The following is a 17,470-nucleotide window of genomic DNA, read 5'->3' on the forward strand; positions in this document are numbered from 1 at the left end:
AGCCGAACACTCTGGCTGGAGCCCTAAGGGGAGCGCGAGGCTGGGGAGGTGCAGCCGCGGAGGAGAGCCCTTTCCCCCACCGGCACTGCCTTCGGGGGGCGAAGCTGGTGCCACATCATTAAAACCTTGCATGGAGGAGAAATTGGGGCAACAAATAAAATTCCATGACTTTTGAGCTGTAGGGGCTGATGTGCTTGTAAACCACTCAGCCCTCTGAGCAGCGGCTTCCCCAGGCAGCCAGACCCTGCGCATGTCCGAAAAATACCCATGCTGCGTCCCTCCCGCCTCCCACCATGTCCTTCTCCGCACTCCGGTGGAGGTGGCACCTGAGGCACAGACCGAACCTCTCCTCCCACGCGCTCGCTCTCTCTCTCTCTCTCTCTCTCTTCATTTTGTGCTAGTTGTTTTTTTTCCTTCTTCTTCTTCTTCTTTTTCAGCAACCCCCAACCCAGCTGGAGATAAGCAAACCACATTACAGTACAGGAACAAACACTCTCACAACCCCTGTCCATGAATGCAGTCTCTCTCTCTCTCTCTCTCTCTCTCTCTCTCTCTCTCTCTCTCTGCCCTCCTTGCCCTGGAGGCAGCTGCCCCTGAAGAGCCTGTGCCACGAGCCGAGGCTCACCCCTTCCCGGAGCAGGGCTCAGCCATGCCGGCCCCCTTCAGTCCCAGCTCTCCAGAGAGGCTGAGCTAAAGGATGTTGAGTTTTCTCGAGCACGTCAAGTTACTGTGGACCAAGTTCCACATTTGGAGCAACTCTGGAGGCAGCAGTTTATGAACCACCAGCATACTCCGGAAAAAACACGGCTCCTTGTTCATCTTGCTGTTCTTGTTCTTCACAATGCCGAAAGTTTTGAAGCCCTCGTGCCCAATGGGCGATACCTTGAGGACCTCCAAGCACATCCCTAAGAAGACATCGTCGATAGGGTACAGCTCCAGGGTCTCTGAGGTCTTGTGCAGCCTCTTGGCTAGGGGCCCATCCATGATGAAGCCCCCACCCCCTGCATAGGGTGGGTAGTTGCTTTTGTTGTAGAGGGCACTGGGGATGTAGTACTTGTTCTCCTTCTTCCGGATCGGCTTGGCCTTGTAGAGAACATCCCCCACAAAGAGGTCCTCTCCCTCTTTCTTGTCCTCCAGGAACTCCAGGATGTTGCTGGGACTCACAAACACATCATCATCACCTTTGAAGATGTAGCGGACATTGTCACAGTAGATGTTCAGCCACTTGAGGAAATGGACCTCTTTGAGGGTGAGGTTGAAGAAGCTGTCCAGGAAATCCCACTGCAAGATGTCCCCATAGATGTGGTTCTCGTAATCCAGCAGTTTCTGGTAGTTGACTCTCTCCTCCTCCTTGGAGGCTGTGCCCAGCAAGAAGAGCGTCCTGATCCTCTTCCCTTCCACCTCCTTCTCCTGGCCCCAGGTCCTCCGAATGGCCTCGCGGCGGTCATGTTGTGTGATGATAGACTTGACTACTATCAGCAGGTAGACATCCCCGCTGCATTTTTCGGGGTGGTTGATTAGCATGGGGAAGTAGCGGCAGTGCCGATAGAGCAGGAACTGCTGGAAGTTTGGCTCCAGCCCTTTGAACCAGTCCACCTTGCTGAAGTTCTGGTTGGCTGAGCAGTTGGTAGTGGTGACGTCCCAGGATTTTGCGTGCTTCTCTGTCACGCCCTCTTTCTCCACAGGAGCTTTCTCCTTCTTGGTCTTCCAGAAAGTGCTGGTGAGGAAGGCGGTGTCTCTCTTCTGAGTTTTCGGGGGCTCTGGGGAGAGAGGGTCTTTCTGCTCCTGGCCCTGCATGAACTGGCTGGGGGCCATTCCCCTTTGCAGCACCGTCACCGTGATCACCAGCAAGAAGGACAGGCAAACCGTTTTGTAGATAGTCTTCTTCCTAAAGAGACAAGACAGGTGGGTTAAGGAGAAGAAACTGCAGGCTGCAAAAGGCTTGTCTGCAAAAGCACCTTCTGGAGAGATCATGGGCTGCTCCTAAACTGTGGCCCATCTCCTTTTGATCCCACCGCAGCCTTGTGGAAAGTGCTGTGGGAAACCTCCACGTGCTTTTCCCTCCAGCACCCTGCTTGTGGGGCAGCTCCAAGGCCACACTTAACCATGGGGACAGGCACCACGCGTGCGGCAGGTGGCCACGGTGTCATCTGAAAGAGCCTGGCTCCGTGCAAAGAGCAGGAAAGGGGTCCCATGAAAGAAGAAAATGGGGCGAGAGAGCACATGATGAAGTCAGGGAAAGGCAGAAGAAATGACAGTGACATTGGGTACAGGTAGGGTCCTCTGACATTATTAGCATGGCAAGTGTTCTGCTGAAAATAAGAGCTTCATTGAAACAGCTGCTTTGAAGAAAAATCCCAAGGGAAACCCCTGCTTCATCGGTCTGAAAATTTCAGTTTAGGACAAAAGCTCCAAGAGACAGAGAGGTTTCCCATGGCCATAAGCTGGCCTCGCATGTTATACAGCACCAAGAAAGGACTGCGGGAGCCACCCAAAACGGGCATCGTCGGTTCGTTTCCAAATGGCATTTCAGGATAAAAATCTGCTGTTCGAGATGGACTTAAAGGTTAAGCGGAGAAAAGACATGAAGAGCTCCGCATCCCCCGCACACGAACCAGCGTTTCTGGGGGGCGCAGCTGGGGGATGTGGCCAGTTCTGGGGACCCATCATTTCTCTACAGCGATACAGAGGGATCGACAGAGCCACTCTAGTGACTGTCGTGGATTTGCTCCAAATGAGACACACACACACACACACACACACACACACACACACCCCCAAACCACCCCAACCCGCTGTCTCCCACACAGTTCAAAGCAAGGTGGGTTTTTTGCCTTGTTGATGCCTCCGGAGAGGAGAAGAGCTGCCTGCTCTGCCCGTCGCCATCCCGTATGGGCCCCCAGCGCCGGCTCCCCTCCCCGGCTCCCGCATCCACACTAATTTCCTCCGGCCAGCCACCTTGGGGTGTCTCCCCATGCAAATCAACGCTAGGCAAACCAGCAGCAGCTGGGCTCCTGCCTGCCGAACACGGCCCCGGTGCAGCCCGTCTCCCCCCTGCTTCGCCCATGCAAAGGGGACACGCGAGAGCTCAGCAGAGCTGCTACGCTCAGCCCCGGGAGCCCGTGTCCCAGCTGGCACAGAGGAGGCACGCGGTGCCCACGGGATTTGCTCCTGACTGCCCTTTACGGGCTCGCACCTTGGTTTCCCCTAAAAAGGGAAAATGCAATTTATTCTCCAGCCCGGCCCCTGAGCCGTTCGTCCCCTTCTCCCTTCTGCAGCCAGAGGGGTCGAGTTCCCCATTTCCTAGACTGGCTGATTTTTCCCAAGTTACATGTTCAGGGACAAAAAAGAAGAGTTTTAAGGGCACAAGCTAATTAACGGCCTCCTCTTTGCCGGAAGACACACGGGACAGGACAAACAGGCGATTTCTCTAGGGATCCCCAAGGTAAAACCAAGCCTCTCCACGCTTGCAGCAGCTCCCAGCCACGGGGCTGCTCCTGACCCGTTGGGCTGCAGTAGACGGATGTGACAGCAGCCTCACGGGCCCTGGTGCCCGTCCTCTCGGTGACAGATGGCATGTCCCAGCCCCGGGTGCCCCCTGTCCCGGGACAGCCCCATGGCCTCCCAGGGCCTCTTAGGGCTGGATGTCTCAGGGACGATGGCCCAAAACGCAGGCGGGACCAGGAGCTTCTGGGTGCTCCAGTCTCTGGCTTCGCCCTCAAGCACAAAGACCTTTTCAGCCCCGAATTTACATGGGAAAACCGCGATCATCGCTACCAAGGAATGTGAGCGCTAGCGTGGAAATAAGCAATTACGGGCGAACGGCTGGATATTCTCCGTCAGGTTTTATATGTGGCCACTCATCTGAGACTGATGAGGGAGCAGTCCTGATCAGACCTTGCCCTTCCCTTTAACCCCCTCGGGGCCGCGGCTGCGGCAGGCCCCGGCAGCCGCCACGTTAACCCCGGCAGGACCGAGCGCTGCTTAAAACCTGAGCATGGGCACCCGGCTCCACAGCGGGAATAACCCAGGTCGCTCCTGTATAACCGGGAGGGGGGGAATCCCATCACAGCAGTCCCCTCCTAAACCCTCCCTTGCTCCCCTTCCTTGCTCCCGTCCCGTCCGTGCGCTCCCCACCACCCCGAGCACACACGTGGCAAAATACGCAGCATCTAACCCTAAAAACTGATGAAGAGAGGGCTGGCGCTACCCGGTCCAGATGGGTGGCCCCCTTGGCAAGGCCCTTCCCGGCCGCGAGCACGAGGCGCATGGAGCTGCTCGCCCGGCAGGAGCTCGGCTTCCTCCCCGTCCCCCCCCCGTCCCCCCCCCTCCGGGGCAGCCGCTGCTGCTGCTTCAGCCCAGGCAGGAGACGCTGCCCGGGAAGAGTTCAGGAACCGGGGACTCTCCCCGGGGTCTTTCGTTGAGAGGTGGACCAAGCACGGGGGGGGGGATAGCCTGGACGGATCTGGCTATATTGGGGAGGTGCCAGGCAGCATCATGTAAACTTATTCCTCCTCCCTTCAGCCGACACCGTTTCCCAGCTCTCAGCAGTGCAATTTATGCTCCTTTACAAAACCATATTCAGGACTTTTCGCATTAGGTCTGAGCTTGGCCCACTGGTGCAAAACCACGGGGAGACACGGCTGGATTCCCATGCAGGCAGGGCGACGCTGACGGGCGCCCAGGCTCACCAGTGGGACGGCCGCGGGCTGCGCCCCGCGGGCCTGCCTCCCTGCCGGTGTCCTGCCACCGGTCCGCCCGGCTTGTCCATGGTGCAGGGTTAAAACATGGGTTTTTATGGGATAAAAGGCTAATAATGATGGGTCTCTTTTCTGATCTCGAGTCTCGCTGTTCCGCGGCGAGCTCCGGGGCTGAGAAGTACCTTAACGGGAATAAAGCAGCCGCTGCCCTCTCAAGACCCCAAGAACCAGGGGGCTGTAGGACAAAAAAAACAAGGCAGAGGAGGAAAAACTGAGCCCGTTGGGGTTGCTCTGGCTGCCATTGGATAGGGGTAACCCTGCCGAGCCCAGTGCCCTGCGCGTCCCCGGTGGGTGCCATGCTCGGGCGCAGCAGTGTCCCCGCGTGGGACCCCACCGCAGCAGGGCCCGAGGAGCCACCAGCTGCGTGGCTCGTCCTCGCCGGGGTCCCACCGGCGCCAGACAGGGCCGGCTCGCCGCACCGCCGGTGTGAGCCCGCTCCAGCCTCCTCCTCTTCCCTCTTCTCCAGCGGGCAAAGCTCAAAAGCCTCCCTGTGAGCCAGCCGCCGGCTGTGCCCAGGGCGGTTAAATATAACCCCCAAATTAAAGGCAGGCAGTTTCCCTTCCAGGCGGGATGCTGCGGGGCAGGGGCGGCCCCAGGAGACGTGGGCTCTCCAGCCCCGCTCCCCGGAGAGGCACTCGCCGCCTTCGGACGGGCATGAAAACCTCGTAGACAGGCCGGGACTAGCTATTTAACGGCTCTTCCTAACCCCTCAGTCAGAGCCGGTCATTAAGCCGGCGGGGGCGAGGGGATCGCGTCGAGGCGCAAACGCTGCGGGGAGAGCGCACAAACCTCCCCGAAAAGCGGCCCGTCCCCCCCTCGTGGCAGGCGCCGGCCTTAAATAAAGGTACCAAAAATGCCCGTTTCTCCCGCGGGCATCTGCCCCCCCCCGCCCGGCGCTGCCGTGGGACGGCGCGGGTCCGGCTCTCCCCGCGCAAGTCCCGCTCTCCCGGCGCCTCCGAATAAACCACCGGGTGCAAAGCACGGGTGGGACAGGCGTCCCGGGGCGGGGGGGGAAGCTACAAAGCGGAGGGAGGGCAGCGGGACTGACTTGTGCCCCGGCGCCTCCCTTTCCCGGCGCCCGCGGTGCCGACGGCAGCGTTAACCGAAACGAGATGCGGTTTGAGCGGGGAGCAGGCGCAGCCCGGGCCGGGGGGGTGATGGAGAAGTACCCCCCGCCTCGGGGGGGGCTCTGCAAGCTCCGCTCTGGCTGGCGGGAGCATCGCTCCTGCGCTGGGACAGACGGACGGGGAGGCCACGGAGCCGTCCGTCCTCGTCCGTGCCGCGCGTGCAGCCTCCGCTTTCCCCGCGCTGCGCCGGGGGGGGGGGGGGGGGCAGGGGGCAGGGGACCTCGCAGCCCCCCGGGCTCCGCGCTCCGGGGCTGGACACGGCGCGGGGGCCGGGACCAAAAAGCACCGGTGCCCCGCGATGCTGGGCAGGGGCCGTGGGGCCAGCCGGGCCCCTGGGGCAGGGCGAGAAGGTCTCCCACGCGTGTGCGCAGAAGGGCGGCCGCCTGGCCGGGCGAAAACCGCCGGCGGTGGAGCGGGGCGGGCGCGGGGCCGGGGCTCGGTTGGCCCCTCGGGCCCGGCCGACACTCACCACTGGGACATGCTGGGCGCTGGGACGGGGCGGCCGCGCTCCTCTGCTCGCCGGGGCGCGCGGCGCCGCTGGATGGTCCTGCCCTGCAATCAGCACTTCTCTCTGCCCTCTTCCTTTTCCTCTCGCGTTTTTTTTTTTTTTCCCTTTTCCCTTTTCCCTCCCCTCTCTCTCTCTCCGAGGTGGAGTCAAGAGGGATGGCAGAGCAGGTAGTTTAACTCTTCCCCTTCCCCTCCACCCCTGCAACCAGCCTCGCCAGTGGGTGAGCCCCCCCCCCCCCTTGCTGGCAGGGAAAGGGGGTGCCAGGGTTTAAGGGTGTCACCGCCCCCCCCTTCCTGCTGGGGACCCTCCTCGTGGATGCCCTACCTCTGGGACACCCGCTGGGAGCTGGGCAATCGGAGGGTTCCCACCTGGCACCCCTCAGGGGGTCTTGCGCAATGAGGGGGCAGTATGGGGTATGTTAGCCGTGACCCATAGCCCTTAACTGCAAAGCGAGCCCATTTATGGGGAGGGGACCCTGGTGCTCACCAGGAGAGCAGCCCTGGGCAATTGGGATCTGATCCCTGGAAGAGGAATCTAGCCCTTTTCTGCACCACCACCACCACCACCCCCAGCAGGTCATTTCAGGGTGATTTCGCCCCCCCCCCCCAAATGCTAGAGCAAAAACCCAAGTTTGCCCTTGCATTGGGCTACTGAGATCCAGATGTTGTCTCCGAGTGCAGGGGCACAGCAGGAGCTGGCTTCCCTGGAGCAACAGCCCCACACCTCTCCCAGGACCCCCACCTCACCCGAGACTCACACCCCACCCAGGACCTCCCCTTGCCCCAGCCCCACGGCCCTGCCAGCACTACAGCACCCCCCGGGCAGGGAGAGCTGCTCCCCGGGCACTTCCCCACACCGGGGACCAGCCGGTGCGGTGCTGCCGCCGCCGCAGGACCTGCCCGGCCCTTGCCCAGCCCTGCGGCGTGCTGGGAGCCGCCGAAAGCAGCCACTGGGGCTGCTCCCGAGGGAGGTACAGGCAGGGGTCTGCGGTGCCCAGGGCACAAGGACGGGGCATTTTCGGTGCACGGAGAGCCAGGAAAGACCTCGCGTCTCCGGCTGGCTGAGGATGCCTGCGCCCAGGGGCTGCCCCAGTGACAGCAGCCAGCATGAAGGGGGCATTTAGCTCCCAAACTACAAGTGCAGCAACTGCCAGTCTTCCCGGCATAACCACCAGCTCTTCCTGCAGCCCTGGGTCAGAGCACTGTTTCGCCGGCATCCCTACGGCAGCTGGATCAGCGGGAACGTGCCCGGGTGGTGTTCAGCCGTGCAATCAGCCCCTGTTGTTTCTGACATCTCCCTTTTTGTTACCTTCCCAGCCCCACCGGCTGCTCACAGCAGCCACGAAGCCGGGCTGGGAAGCTCGCAGGAAATCCTTTGGGGTATTTCCTTTCCTGCCCGGCAGAGATAGCTCCGGTCTCTTCCCTTGCAGCCCCTCCGTGTTTTGCAGCAGGGCTGAGGGCGAGGGGTGGCCATCACTCTCACAACCCCCCCGGATGCACTGCGCTAGGGAAAGGCTCCTCCTCGGCGAGGCTGGACACGTGGCAGGACCCGCACAGCCTCTGGGAACCTCACCATGTCCAGTTTGGTTTGGGGAGGAAAGAAGTGGTATCGCTTTCTCCAGACCCCGCAGGGGCTCAGTGGTGCCCTGCCAGCGGGCGGCCCTAGGGCTGCATCCTGCTCAAGGTGAGAGCACCCAAGGAAACGCTGCGCCAGCCTGGCAGCGCCCCAGCTCCACGTCCCTGCCAAAGGTCCCTTTGCTCCTCATCTGAGTTCTTCGTAACCTGCCCGTAGGCAAGGCTAAGTCCTCTAAACTCACGGACTCAAGGAAACCCAGCAGCTGGGGGATGCACAGATCAACTGGGGTGTGATAAAACCCCATGCTAAGTGTCAGCTTGACCGGAGACTGGGAGGTCAGAAGGGCTCGTCTCACTTCTGCTCTTAGCAGGGGGGCGATGGATGAAAATGAGCCTGTGGCTGGGAATTCACGCCCTCTGCAAAGAGGGGTTTGTGCCGGGACGGGAGGAGGACGCCAGTGGAGATGTCCTTCACTTTGCAAACAGGCACAAGGGGATGCAAACAGCAAAGCCCTGAAAGCATCTGGACAAGGACAAGGGCATCCAGGAGACCCCCCAGGAGCTCTCTGCATCCCAAATCATCAGCACCCTGCGAGGGTGCCGGCCACAGAGCAGCAGGCCGGACAGAAGTGCTCTGCAAAGGACCGAAGCAATGTTTGCAGCAGGGAGAGGACAGATGATAGTTACGCCTCTGCTAGCAGGAAGTTTTGCAAGTGATGCTGTCAAATGCCAGCGTCGGTGACAGCTGCTTCCGCGCAGGAAAGCGGCCGGCTTGCAGAGAGCGGGGACTTCCCGGATGCTTCTGAGCTACTGCATCAGGTTTCAGCTCAAATAAGCCCCTCTCTGAAGCTCCTACCTCCCCACGGCCTCCCTCCCTGTGCGGGAGACCTTGCAGGCAGCCAAGCTGCCCCGGCTGGTGATCGGCAGCCCCGGCTGGAAAACGGAAAGAAAAGGCCACCGCAGGGAGCCTGCTCGTGTGGCAGAGCGGCGGGAGCACGGCCCCGCGCAAACCCGGCGCGGTGCCCAAGCGCGAGGTCTCGAGGGCTCGGGGCATGAGACACGGTGCTCGGAGACGATGGGGGTGCAGATGCCGGGGCAAGAAGGGGCAAAACCCCGCCAGGAGCGGGCAGGCGAGGGACAGGTCCCCGGCACGCGGCTCCGAGCGCTGCAGACCCTGCGTACGCTGACCGGGAGGTGCGTGTTCAGCACGGCTGCTGGTGCAAACCTTTGCTCCTGAGTTAAAGACACAAGCGATAGTGTCAGGTTTGGGGTTACTAATGATGGAAACAAGCACAATCCTGGGCACTTCTGACACTGCCAATTCCTATTTTCAGGGCTGAACTTTAAATGGCATTTTTTACATTTGTTTTGCCATCAAAGACAAATGTTTAGGACAAAACAAAGTTTTCAGACTCATCCTTCCCTTCCTTCCCTGATTCACCCTAGAAAAGGAGGAAGAAAGCAGAGAGACTAAAAACAAAATGAGGGTTTTTTTTTTTTTAAAGTCCTCCTCCACAACCTTTTTGCTCACTGCATCTTACGGTCCCTCGCTTCTTGTCAGAGAAAAGCGAAAACCGTTTTACCCAAGCAACCTCGCTCTGTTACAAGCAGAGCTCAAAAAGCAAAACCTGAAACTTCTCGTCCTTCCCAAAACTGAACCAAACCCGGTGCCACTTTGTGACGACCAGACACAGCCACCGGCAGATCTCTGCCTTCCCGAGCCAGGGCTGCAGTCAGAAAAGCGATTGCATTTGTCAGCCTGCCCCCCCCTTACCGCAGCACCCCGCTTTGCAAACGCAGGGGTTAAAAACAAGAACTAAAGAGACCGAATTTCTTGCCGTCTGAACCATTTATGCAGCTGCCTGTCACCTTTTGCAGGACACGCGTGGGGAAGGGGACGATATCCAGCCTCTCCGGGCGCTTGGGGGGGGGGGCGGAGGCGGCAGCGCCCCGAGGGAGCTCGTGCCCCGAGCGCTCCGTGGAGGAACCTTCCTCTCCCCCATCGCTGCTCGCCGACGCAGTTGCGTTTCGGGTGCGCCGGGCGCTTTCCCACCACCGGAGCTAGTGCTCCAGGCGTCAGCGGCCTCAGCTGCTGCCACCGAAGGGCTCGGCGGGCCTGGGGAAGCCGAGCTCCCTCGCCCTGCGCGACGCCGCTGACATCTCGAGCCCGGCTGAGCCCCGAGGGAGCTGGCAGGGGACCCGAAAAACGAAGGCTGGCGCACGTTATCACTGCATCGCGTAGGGAGCCGGCGGCGGGGGGCATCCACGAGCCTCCCCGGGTAACACGTGAGCGCTGGCGGGCGCCACGCTTGCCTGCACGCTGCCTCCAGCCGCTTCCCGGGCCATCCCCTTCCCGGCGGGATTCGGGGCATCCCTTGCGGGATTCAGGACATCCCTTGCCGGCAGGACGCATCCCTCGCTGGCAGGACCCGTGGCTGGAGATGGCCACCAGGGCAAGCAACCTGGGCGGCACGAGACCCAGGCACAGAGCAGGCGCCTAACGTGGTTGCAGGGCACCGGTTTGGGCAAAGAGAAAGGGAGAGGGCCGTGACGGGGCCAAAGCGGTTCATTTAGAGGTTGTCAAAGCAAACCACGACGCTTTTTTTTGTTTCAAGGAGCCATTTTTAAACGAAAAGTGAGCCCAAATTAAAATGCTAAAAAAAAAAAAGTACAAAGTGATTTTTTGGGGAGTTTTTTTATAAGACTGATGTAGTCCCAACAGACCGGCTCGTGGCAGGGTGACCCAGCCAGTGCTTTCCCACCGATGGTTTGGGCTTTGCTTCACTGGGACAAACTGACCTGGTTTCTTTGTTAAGTTTTCCTATTTCCTGACTTTTTTGGTTCTGCTAACAAATTATATGTGTACGGAAAAAAGTCTCATCCCTTCTCGCAGCGCCTCTACCCGTGCCGCCCTCAGCACCTCCTGGCCGCCCTCACCAGCCCTTGGGCCTGGGTTTCCCACGCAGGCAGAAGCCTCGTCGCTCTGCGCCCCAGGGGCAGGATCGCGGCCTCCGGGGAAACCGCAGCAAGCCCTTTTCCTCCCTCATCCCCGCTCCGGCGTCACCTCTGACTGCCCGGAGCAGCGCCAAGGGCTCAGCCTGGACCGCGGTGTCCGAGACCGGCGGCACAGGGCTGCGGTGCCCAGCGGAGAGGAGATGCCAGGAGCAGCACGGGGCGGCTCGGCGGGGAAGAGGCGCTGAGATGGGCTCGGGTGGATGTTTAATTTAGCTGCTGGCCACCCCGAGGCAGGAGGAGGCCAGCTCAGCCCTGGCAGGCTCCGCGTCCTGGCACCCCTCGTGCTCTCGCGGCATCCCCAGCCAAGGGAGCCGCTGGCAAGCAGGGCTCGGGATACGGCTGGGACCGTTCGGCAGCCGAGGAAACGGCTAGATGTGCTCACCGCACTCTGCCTCTGGCCAACGCACAATATTTTCCAGCAGTTATGTCATTTAAGAAGCCATTTACACTTTTCTTCATTAAACGTGCCTGTCTGCGACGCACCCACGGGAGCTGCGGGTAAGCACCCTCCTGACGCCCGGGCCCCGCTTCCCGGGAAAGCAAGAACTGCTGCTCGCCGGCCGGGGCTCGGGGCTCGGCGGAGGTCATTGCACCCACACACAGGTCCCTATTTGTTTACCTGATCCCGACTCGCACGTCAGGACTTCACACTCAGCATAACGCACGCTCCGGCCCTGCGCAAACATCCTGGACGAGATAGCAGGGGAACGGCCCTTTCCCATCGCACGTTTGCTCTTTAAGCGCCTTTTATGTCGCTGCCTGGGCTGTGCCATGGGGTAGGGAATAGCTCAGGGGAGCTCCTGGTGCCTCCACTCCGATGCAAAGCGCCCGATTCGAGCCGCTCTCGGAGCGGACTCCCAGGCAGCTGGCCAGCACCAGGGACAGGCGCTGCTCCCTGCCTCGCTTTCCCCTTTGGGAAAACGGGGGTCCCATCACTCATCCTGGGGTCTTCAGGCCTGCAGCAGGATTATTACCAAGCGAATACGGGCGGCTTGGAAGAAAGGGCAGTTGTAGGGTACCAGCAGGGTCTGGCACAGAGGTCAGAAAACACACACGCTGTCACAAAACGCTTGCTCCTATCATTAAAAGGGCTGTAAAGCAGAACCAGAGCACGGGGTGGTTTAATTTACACATTAACTCCGGGGCCCTGCGGCCGTTTCCATTCGAGCGCCTTTGCCAGAGCAGGAGCCACGCTGGCTCCCGGGCCGAGGTGGGCAGAGGTTTCCTGCCTTCCCAAATCCGGGCTCAGCCTCCCACCCATCGGCCTCGACGACCCGCACCGAGACGCCGCGGGGCTCGGGAGGAGCCAACCAGAAGCTGCTGAAGCACGAGTGGGACTCGGCCGAAACCAAGGTTTGCTGCCTTGCTCGGCATCGAAGGTGCAGGGATTTGTGTGATTTCTCCCAGAAATCACACAGGGACAAGGGTCGGATCCGTACGGCCCGGCGCCCTCCTCGGAGCACGTATCCTCAGGCTTGCCCTTCCTCAGTTTCCCCCGCGAGGCGGTGAGGAGCGAAGGGCCCTGTTCCCGCTGCAGGGCTGCTGCCCGGCAGGGATATTGCCCCCACGTGTTCACATCCCCGAAATCTCCCCAGGGGATTTCGCCCCTCGGACGCCTGGGTCTCCTGGGGAGCCTGATGTGGCTGCGCTGTTGCTTTAAGTCAGCAGCTGGATGCAGCTGTGACTGCTAGTAACCCTCACCGCACGCCTTACCCAGGGCTTTTATGCATTTTCCAGTGGTTCCAGAGCCTTTTGGCGGCAGCGTGCAGAGGAAATGGGACTCACGCTGGCTAGCAGGGAAGGGAGGGGAAAGAGAAAACATTTCCCCTCCCCAAGGCGCAGGGAGAGCCCGACGCCGGGGCTAGCGCAGCGGGCACGGGGGAGCAGACGGCTTGTCGGGCTGCCTCTGCGGCACGCTGCAAACAGCCTCGTGGTTAAAAGTGGAGAGCCAGAGGCCCTGGCTTGTCTCTCCCAGGCCAGCGTGCCCCTGCGAAAAGGACTTTCCTGAGCTTGCCTCAGTTTCCCCCTCTCTCCTCACTAAACTCAGCCCCATGCAGAACCCCGCGGGGTTTGGTTTTGTAGCTTGATGCCCGTCCCGTGAACCGGCGGCAGGATCGCATGCAGGCACCAAAGAGAAGCCTGCGAGGAGGGCAGGATGGGGAAAGCCAGGAGGGATGGCAGCATCCTGAGCATCGTAAATGAGGTTGAGAGGCAGAAGGGTTCGCGCAGCCCCAGGCCCAGGAGGGAGAAGGGCTGTTGGTCCACTTGGGAGGGGAGGGGAAGGACCTTGTCCCGCCATCAGCGAGGACCGCGCTTTCGCCCAGGGCTGATGCTTGCAGGCTGCGGCAAGGGTTGGTCCCGGAGCTATGGCGGGAGCACAAGGGGCTTCAAGAAGGATGAAGCTGTTGCTGCCGTGGGGATAGGCAGCACGGTGAGGCCGGTCTCCCCGGCTCACACTGGTCCTTCTGTTACAGACTCCCAACTTCAGGGGACAAACCTGGAAAAGCACACTATTTCCTCCAGGCCAAAGTGCAGCTGCTGTGCCACGGGGCCCTGCTGTCCCTCTTTGCCCAGCAGCCTTTAGGGCTCTGATCTCAGACCCTACCAAAGGTGGTGGAAAGGGGACCAGGAGGGAAAAGTTCACAGGCTGGAGATTTGGGAAAGTGATGTTGCTCCAGCAGACAGCGCTGAAGCCTGCAGCCCTCCCCGTGGGCACCGAAGAGCTGCTCCTGCCCCGCTGGGAGGCAAAGGGCCTGCCCAGGGGCGAGGAAGGGCAGCCCAGCCTCCACGGACGTTTCCTCCTTGGCCTCGTGGCTACTGGCTCTCCCCGTTGCCCACGAAGCAGGTCCCCCCCAGGCTGCTCTCTGCGGGCCATGGACACAGGCTGAACTGTGAAGCCCTGGTAGGGTGTGAGACCTTGAAAACCAGGCTTTCAGGCCAAGATCTGAGGCTGTGTAAGGAGAGTCTGGGAAGGGTTGAGCAAGGCTCTGGGCTCAGCAACATCACCATTGCGCTCAGGTCCCTGGAAGTGCTGCTGCTCTGGGGCTGGCGCAGGCCCAGAACCCAAGAGCTGAAAGACGACATGTTTTCCATTGGGCAGGAGAGCGCTTACAACTTTTCTCATGAGTCAGATGGAAAGGCCGGCTCAGGAGTCACCTGAGCACCTACGACTGGCTGCCCACACGGCCCCTCTCCAGCCCGAGTGGAAAAACATACAGACCTGGTGGAGCGCACTTCTGCAGAGACCCCGAGCTGCCGGCTGGGCCCCCTCCTGGCCCTATGGACACAGATGGCTCACACTACACTTATCTGGCCAAATAGGTTTAGAAGGGAGGCACAGGAGCATCAGACATCCCTGGCCATCTAGTGTACGGGGTCTGTTCTCCATTAATCATCTCTATTCCTGTTGCTTCCAAGCACCTCATCCTTTGTGCCAAAATCTGGGCTCTGCTAGATCCGCTGGGGGATCCATCTGCAACAAAGGCCACCTACAGATGGATAAGGGAAGAGTGGTTAAAAGAGGGCATTACAGAGCATGAATTTTTCCGCTGCTAAAATCTCCCTGCTTCTTGGATGGGACTACTGGTTTAAAGCCACCGCAGAGCTCTCTCTCTCTCTGGGAGCACAAGAACAAAAGCCAGCACCCACCGCACATGGTCTTTCCTCCGTCCTGACCTCTCCAGGTAGGCTCCCACCTGGAGCAGGGGACAGGTCTGGCCGAAGGGCTCGCCTTGCATGGGAACAGCTCCCCCCAGGCCATCTCAGGCATTTTCTGAGCAAGCGGCTGGCAGGCTGGTGCAGCTCTTTGAAGAGGTGGCAATAGCAATTTGCTAGCCTGGGAGTATTTTAGCCATGCAAGAGCCCTCAGGAGAGGAGAACAGAGACGACACACCCAGCTGCATTCCTGAGGTTTGGTTTCCATGGTGGGATATTCACCCGACAGTGAAGTCATGCTGTGGGCTGAGATGGCCACTGAGTTAATGCATGGATCCAGCTCCTTCCCTGATTCACAGCAGGCCATGGCTACAGCTACTCGCCTTCTCTCATACTAAAATTTCTGCTGTTGCTGCATTGACTCGGCTCCAGCACTTCTAGCAATAAGAGGCATCTTGGTCCAGGGAGGCTCCAGACACCAGCGCAGGTTTAATTGCTGCCTCACAAAGGGAAAGCAGGCCCTGCTGCAGGGCGGAGGGACAAGCTGATGGCTCCCATGGGTCCTGCCCACCCATTTCTATCATCAAACTGTGCTCCCCAAAACATCCTACTTAAAAGCCTTCCACATCATCCTTGGGCTGCCCCTGGTGGTAACAGGTCAGAAACATGGTAGTACCACCATAAGAAGTTGCTCCTGTAGGGCCAAAGCCTAGAAGATCTGCCCAACTTTAGGAAGAGGTGAGGAAGAAAGGAGAGTCTGAAAGGTCTGGAAAAGCCAGATGGAAAGCACATGGGCTACACGGGCACTGGGGCAAGGTGGCAGAGACACACCCCAGCAGCAGCAGGTTGCAGTGCCAAGGTCAGGCACATGACTGTGGGGTTCGTCAAAATGGGGTTTGGCCCATGGATCAATGAAACAAGAGGTGTGGTGGAAGAATCAGCCCTGGGAGGTCAGCCAATAAGCTGATAAGATTATTCCCTTATTGAAGGGATTTTCTGCAGATCTGGAGGAACAGGCTGGGCTGGCCAGGGCTGCAGAGTGATCAACTGCGCTCCCCCTTTGCTCAACTGTTAAGACCCTGTGCTTTTGGGCAGTGGTTATTCATGCTAGAAGGAAATGCCTCAGCATGAATCTTCAGCAAAGATCAACTTCTTTGCAGTTCAATCAACTAAAACCCCATAAAAATGCAAATCCCCTTGGGACACATTTCCTTATTAAAAACCACTGAAGCACTTTCCACCCACACTTTCTCTTCACTGTTCCCAGCCTCCTACCTGTCCCAAACCCAAAGGCCACAGACCCAAGGATGGTGGGAAACAAAAAACGATGGGGTCCTCTTCTCTTGTCACGAGTGGATGGTGCCTGTGCACACACTGGCTTCTCTCATGAGTGTGTGTTGCACTGGGGAGGAGAGCACGGCACTTCCGGAAGACAGAAGGGAAACAGCTCAGCCACAGACACGTTAGGAGGAACCTCTCCAGTTCCAGGCACTCCCTGGGAACAGGGCTGTTTGCACTGGGTCGCTGAGGCTCAGCCTCCCACTGTTGCACTCCTAAGTCAGAAAAGCTTGCTGGGTTTTGCAGCTTAGGGTCAACTTTGATTCCTTCATTCCCAAGGCTCTTGCTGTCACCCTTTGCTCCCTCCCTGCAAACTCCAGCCAGCTCAACTTCTACCTCTTCTGCTTCCTGGTATTAGGGAGTGAAACAGCAGCGCATACCTGGTGCCCCAGGCAGCAGGGGGCTGAGGCCATTGCTGGGAACTAACAGGCTTCCACAGCTGGAAACAGCCCATAGTACATACCACGGTGATTATATTTTGTTTCGAAATGGCAACTTCCCATTGAAACTTTCCCCAGTTAAATCAAGGGTTAAGTAAGACAAAGCCCAAACAAAACAACTTTTCATTTCCAGCCCAACATTGTGTTTCAGATTGACCCAGATCTTCACATGCATACTTGTGCTCAGTCTTAACCAGAAAACCCATCCTGCTTTTCATCTCACGTGTATCCAAACCTACAGGTCCTAGCTGGGATGTCATCAAGAAGCCAAGCTCCCTTTAGGGGCAGGCACTGAGCTAACAGCAATGACCCCTGCTCCAAGAGAAGACAAGCCACGTCCGGGGCCTGACATAGCAGGTGAAATCTCCAGGGAACAGCGGTGATGCCGAGGATGTTTAAGTGGCTGGCATAGCCTGCTGGCAGCCTGGGTGTGTATCAGCCAGTCTGGAAGCCCATAGCCAAACCAAGTCTGATTTACAGCCCAAGAAAAACAGCTGATCCCAGATTGCCTTCACCAGACGGGACCAGCATCAGCCCTGCAAGCTGGCTTGCAGGGCGGCAAAGGATGACACAAGGCAGCACCCTGTTTTGGGTACCCCACAGCGCTCTGTGGGGCTCTCCCAGCCCTTCCCCAAGCACCGTTTCAGTTTCACACTCAGAGCCACGTGAAGGTTAAATGACTTACCTCAATAGTGGACGGATCCAGAACCTCCCAGCCCCCTCATTCCCATCCCCTTTCCTACATGCACAATGAGATCCAAAGCCAGGGTCCCTCAAAACCCTCCACCCCTGGAAATGCAGATTCTCAGTTTCTCTCTCTCATTTCTAGGGCCCTTCTGCTTCCACTCAATACTAATGATATTCATTTTGCGGCCTTTTCCAAGGGCACTGACTCCTCCTGTAACACCGCTCTGTTTCTCTCCTCCAAGCTGGCTCCCAGATCCCCCCTCCAGCCCGGGTGACTCATGCAAAATACACACTGAGTCCTTTCAGGAGCGCTCGGCTCTGAACACTACCCCAGTCTTCACAGCTAAGACACCCTGGGGAATTACAG

At 59.2% G+C, this 17,470-nt stretch overlaps 1 protein-coding gene across 1 annotated transcript; it reads right to left on the reverse strand.

Moving 5' to 3' along the window:
• Positions 1-583: 583 nt before the first annotated feature.
• On the reverse strand, positions 584-6,420 carry B3GNT7 (UDP-GlcNAc:betaGal beta-1,3-N-acetylglucosaminyltransferase 7). Its single transcript, XM_067301445.1, has 2 exons — positions 6,357-6,420; positions 584-1,888 (listed from the first exon to the last, which is right to left on the reverse strand). Exons 1-2 carry the CDS (start codon positions 6,365-6,367, stop codon positions 691-693), a joined length of 1,209 nt encoding a protein of 402 aa, XP_067157546.1. The 5' UTR covers positions 6,368-6,420; the 3' UTR covers positions 584-690.
• Positions 6,421-17,470: the final 11,050 nt, after the last annotated feature.

The sequence above is a fragment of the Apteryx mantelli genome, chromosome 9, assembly GCF_036417845.1.
Source record: "Apteryx mantelli isolate bAptMan1 chromosome 9, bAptMan1.hap1, whole genome shotgun sequence".
In the NCBI taxonomy this organism is placed as follows: domain Eukaryota; kingdom Metazoa; phylum Chordata; class Aves; order Apterygiformes; family Apterygidae; genus Apteryx; species Apteryx mantelli.